Source organism: Aphis gossypii, unplaced genomic scaffold, assembly GCF_020184175.1.
Source record: "Aphis gossypii isolate Hap1 unplaced genomic scaffold, ASM2018417v2 Contig00252, whole genome shotgun sequence".
Taxonomy (NCBI): Eukaryota; Metazoa; Arthropoda; class Insecta; order Hemiptera; family Aphididae; genus Aphis; species Aphis gossypii.
This window is the reverse complement of record NW_026083041.1, coordinates 25,021-31,130: the sequence shown is the minus strand read 5'-3', so window position 1 is coordinate 31,130 and position 6,110 is coordinate 25,021. Positions and strand designations below refer to the sequence as shown.

At 30.2% G+C, this 6,110-nt stretch overlaps 1 protein-coding gene across 1 annotated transcript; it reads left to right on the top strand.

Annotated features, from left to right (window-relative positions):
• Window positions 1-2,196: 2,196 nt before the first annotated feature.
• Window positions 2,197-2,909, top strand: LOC126553492 (uncharacterized). Its single transcript, XM_050208647.1, has 2 exons — window positions 2,197-2,214; window positions 2,322-2,909. Exons 1-2 carry the CDS (start codon window positions 2,197-2,199, stop codon window positions 2,907-2,909), a joined length of 606 nt encoding a protein of 201 aa, XP_050064604.1.
• The last annotated feature ends 3,201 nt before the right edge of the window (window positions 2,910-6,110 follow it).

The following is a 6,110-nucleotide window of genomic DNA, read 5'->3' as shown; positions in this document are numbered from 1 at the left end:
TAGGGACTTTATAAAATTACAACTATGATGTCCAGTGTACACAGAAACCAACTGAAATTATTATTAATTATTATTTAAATTAGCATTATGAACTATTGTCTATTAGTGAATAATAAAATTCCGTTTTAAATTGAAAATACAAAAGTGTGTCATACACAAAAGGTACTTAATTGGCATCACAAATATGAAATAAGTGTCAATATTTATAGATTAGTATTATTGGTTTATTTCTGTACTGTATATTAACACAGAATAGAATAATAATTAATAAATTCTTGACTGCCCCATGTTATACCACAAATAATATTATTTCCGTATTTAAAATAACATAGAAAGGAGTATAAATAATAATTGATTAAATTGTCGAGCTGTCTTTGAAGACTTGTGGATAACCTACAGAAATAACTAATGACAAACAAGTGGTTAACAACTATTCTATATATTTATAATATTGAAAGCAATACACACTATTAGTTAAATATTAATATTATAGTAGTTTAATATTAATTATAAGTTATAACATAAACCAGATGATATAATAATCTAAATAACACAAATTATACAAAACAAAATTTTATGATTTTAACATATAAATTATCATACTCGTAAGTTATAATTTAAAATAACATGTAAGGCAATAAGAACTGGATCATTGTATATACATTGTACTTATCAATATATATGTAGATATAAATTTTAAACAGTTATAATGTGATTTACACAGAGGTATATAGGTATAAATATTAATTAATTGTTTATTATTTAGGACGAAAAGAAGTTTATACTTCAAAGTGGTTTGCCTTTGAGGCTTTTCAGTTTTTGTTAGATCGAGACGATCCTCGGCCAACTCTTAATACAGATAACGTGAGTACTGATAATTGCAAGTGAAAATAATTTATATTTTTATAAGTTAGGTACGTTAATTGTTAATAGTTATACTTACTAAATTATGACATATTGAAAAACAAATAATATATATAAACATTATAATATTTATGCGTAGTTATTTTGCCAAGGTAATGCTCCGTTTTCAATAAAATATGTTGCAAATTCGTCTCTTATTTCTTTTGCTGAAATTGTTGATCTACGAGGAATATTTCTAAGGGGCTGTAATGGTTGGTCATTCTGTCTCCAATGTCCTTCTATTAAACGCCCGTCGTCCTCACTATCAAAACAACCTGGAGGAGTATAAGTGTTTCGAGAAAAACTACTTTTTCTTAAAAAATTATGTAAATAAACAATAATCATCACAATAATTTCTGCTTTTTCTGGCTCCAACAATAACGGTTTATGTAAAACACGAAAAATTGAGGAACAAATTCCAAAAACATTTTCAACTACTCTCCTACATCTGCTTAAACGGTAGTTAAAAACTCGCTCTTTTGTATGCATAGAATGGGTGCCAGAAAAAGGTATCATTATTATTTCCGATAATGAGAAGGCTTTGTCAGCTACAAACACAAATGGTGTGTGTATACTTCTTTGAGGTAACGGCAGTGCTTGTGGTACTTTTAAACTATTATTTGCAATTTTTTTATAGAGATCGCAATTTTTGAATACACCACCATCGGAAATCCTACCTTGGCAGCCTACGTTTGCATAAATAAAATTATAATTCGCGTCAACAAGCTCGAACAAAACAATACTGAAAAAAGATTTGTAATTGTAATATTCAGTACCACTTTTAATCGGGCTTTGTAAAATTATATGCTTCCCGTCCATTGATCCTAAACAATGAGGAAAATTCCATTGCTTATCAAATTGATCCGCTACATCAGTCCATTCTTTGGTAGAGGAAGGCATCTATATAAATACTTATTATTAAAATAATGTAAATACTAAATATAATACTTTGTTCAAATACTTTATAATATTATTATATTATTATTATTTTTTTTTTATTATATTTTATAATACTAATATAATACTTTATTTAAATACTTTTATGGCTAACGTTATCAATAAATTTTATCTTATATTTTTATTTTTGCAAATATTTACATGTAGTTATTTACACTAATTTAAACACAGTTTTACAAAATTAAAACTAATAGGTAGACAATTTCAAAAAAATAGTGTAAGCCAAAATTTATTAAATTGTTTAATTTTGTCAAAACACATCTGCAATAGTATAAAATAACTTTAAACAAAAGTACCTAATATAGTTATATGGTATACTAATTATGATATGTTAATATGGTACCGATCATCGATGTAATGTATTGTATATAATATAAATTAATTATATTTATAATAATATATTATAATAAAAATTTAAATCTTAACTTGAACAGCGTATTAATATAATATAAATATTTTAGGAAGATGTTTTAAACGAGTCAGAAACGGTGCTGGATGACGAAAATTCAGAAAATGTAGCAGAATGTGAGTTAACTCAAAAAGACCACGAAATTAACGCTGAATTCTCTATTCCTGTACAACCACCGAAAAAAAAAAAAAACCAAGTATCAGATAAGTGTATAGAGGAAGCCATAGAAATTTTAAAACGACCTTATCCGACTGCCCCTACACCTGATGAATGGTCTGTTTATGGACAGCATCTTGCCAATAAGCTTCGCAAATATACCCCTCATACAAGTTCCATTGTTCAACATTATTTTAATAATATATTGTTTGAAGCCGACATGGGAAAATATGAAATAGATAATCGCCATAATATAATTCAACAACCTCAATATTCCAACTTCCATACCTATTCAACACCATCTGCAACATTTTCTCAAAGCTCTCCATCATCATCCACAGCATCCCCATATCATTACACGCCCGCCACTTCATTGTCTCCAAATGAACCACTTCATGAGTTTCTTTTGCCAATACCTCAAGCTCATGTTACAGCAGAACCATACAACGACAATTGTGAAACTCGGCCAAATTCATTTTGTTAATATTTTGTTATTTTATTTTTTTTTTATTTTAAAAGTACTATGAAAAGGATTTTCATACATTTTGTTGATTTTTTAAATTATTCAATATTATAAAGTTTTAATATGTTTTATTTTAATAATTTGTTTTGATTTGTTTGATGAAAGAATATGTAATTTTGATTTTATATTATACAAATAATTTTTCACTATATTTACTTATTGTGTGTGTTTTTATTTAGAGTTACCAAATTATTTTAGTTTTTATATTGCCTTAATATATGTCTTCAGAACGTCTATAAGAGCTTGACAAACTTCCGGTACTATCAGTGATATAAGTTGTTTTGATATCAAAAACGTATATTGAAGACTAGTGTATGAGTCTCCTGTAGCAAGGAATCTTAATGTAACTGCTAACCTTTTCTCAACTGGAACTGCGTTTCTCATATTAGTGTCATTTTTCATAATTTTTGGTCCAATTTTGCACAGTAAAAATTCAAAGTCTTCTGATGCCATACGAATAAAATTTTTAAACTGTCCAGTAGTTTTATCAAATTGTAAATAATCCATTAAATTGGGTCCAGCTTCTCGCTGTCTATACAAATGAGTGATCCACCATCTTCTATCTTGTCGACTTGTCTTTTTTTTGTTTTTTAAAATAGAATGTAAAATTATTAACGCTGCACTTTTAACTTTAAGCTCATGTTCAAACAAAACTAGATTATTTTCTTGAAGAGACATGATTTAAGGAGCAATTTAACTATTTTACTGTAAATAGTGTGAACGTTATGCTCGCCGAACAACAACTAAAAATCTGGAACGCGAATTTGGCGCACAAATATTAAGTTGTGCGTAGCAATGTCCAAACAGAGCACACACAAGCATTCGTGTTCGCACACAGCGAGCACACATGCTCACCCCGTGCGTGCTCTCGTGTGGACGCACCTTTATAAAGACTGACTGTCACTTTTTCAACCCATATGTTTGTGTTAAATTACGTAGTATTAGATGTGATAAAGAGATACCTTTTATTACTTTTATTGATTTTGGAGGGAAAATATCGCTTTTATCGTTACGGAGGTAATAAAAGAAAACAATTTTGATACCAAAAAGCTATTATCGACAAAAATTGTGATACGAGGTATTGTCATTAGTGAAACGTACTGTAGGTAGAGTTTTTTTCGTTTTCTGTCGGTTTTTTGATATTTTATATTGTAAGTCGCATTGAACGCAATATATATATTATATAATATATATAATATATATATACAGGATGATTTTTTATCAAACAACAATCATTATTTCAAAAAGTATTGACTTTTTCAATTATTTTTTTACAAAATTTAAGATCCATACTTTTCTATCTAGAATTATAGAACTTTTCCCTATTTCCACTCTTATATTTATTAGGTAAACCACTTTCAACTTTTGATTTTCAAATGACAATCTATATTTAAGTTTTTATTAATTAATATTGTTATTTTTTTATGAATTATCACATTCAAATTTTAATTTTACGTCAATCCGTTGATGAGATGTACCTTTTTAAAGTTGGGTAGTTTTGGGAAGTGTTTATTGAGTTTAAATGTGTTATAAATCGTCAGTAGATAATTAGTAATAATCTGTATGTATAAAACAGTAAGCTGATTGACTGATCTATTAACGCACAGTTTAAACTATTGGAAGAATCGCGCTGAAATTTGGCATACAGATAGCTATTATGATGTAGGCATCCGCTAACAAAGAATTTTTGAAAATTCAATCCCTTTGGCATTCCGTTCAATGGTTTGAGCTGTGCGTTGATAGACCAGTAAATCAGCCTACTGTTTTATGTATACAGATACCTCTTTTTACCCATTTTAACCCCCTTATGAGTTGAATTTTCAAAAATTCTTTGTTAGCGGATGCCTACGTCATAATAGCTATCTGTATACCAAATTTTAGCGCGATTTTTCCTATGGTTTAAGCTGTGCATTGATAGATCAGTCAATCAGTTTACTGTTTTATATATATAGATTATACATATTGTATTTTTCTTCGTTGCCATTACGGCAAATAGTCATTGGTGGTTTATTATTTCAATAATCTTTCGATTTGTTGTTTGCGACTGTAGTCACACATAGTCACACGATCTGTAACCAATCCACACAACACACTGAAATCCATCTAGTTTTATAATTGGTCTTTCTTTTGTCATCACGCACATCACTTCAGGACTCCACCGTCAAATCGTCAAATTATGCTTCCCGCGACAGACCTACAGCACTCGCCGTGGTGTGTGGGAGGCTGCCTAGGTCGTCAGCGTTTCCACTTCAGTCTGCTGCCTACAGACTTTAGTAGAATTAAGTTTAGTTGTAAAGATTTACCAAGTCATCTGTTTGCTAAGCTCTGTGATCATTGCACAAGATCGATTCGACCACAGAGATCGCCCCCATAACTAAACTGGTGAATCCTAATTCCCTTGTTCTCCATTTCTTTACGTCGTCGTTGTCAATGATGCACATAATATTGCATGCTCAAAATATATAAGACGTCGTCATTTTTAGTTGCCTAACCATGCCCCGTACAAATCGTTGAGAAAACTGTAAAATTTGTACTCGGACATCACCTATACTCCGTACCACGAGAGAACGCATACGGCGGCCGACCAAAATTGGTTTTTCTGCGCATCCCCAAACGTTACTCTGCCATAGGGAAATCGGTTTCAACAGCAGAGAGACGCGGGAGGATGCGCGAGTCGTATGCGTTCTCTCGTGGTACGGAGTATAGTGGTCTTTCGATTAGCCTACACTGTTGGGCTCCTACAAATATTATAATTCATATTTTAAATTACTATTACACTCATTATCACACCCAAATCTCTAATAGAAATTATTTATTTCTTCGCTATATTTAAAATCTAAAAAACATACCAGGCGGCAGGCATATATCAATTATACACACACTAATAAACATAGAAGTTACACGTCATTTATTATAAACAAATTATAATGTATAAACTATCAATGATGAAAATTTAAATGAAATTTAAAATTCTATGTTGGGTACTTGTTTTTTCGGCCTGGATCCCGAGGCTCTCCCTCCTAAGTCAATATCGTCCATCGAGTTTGACAATTATACTAGTTATGCATTTTGGCGGTTTGGACGTATAATGTATATTTTATACTTACCATTCGTCAATAATCAAACATAATCAGATCAAATAAATCAAAAGTTAGTTCCTAT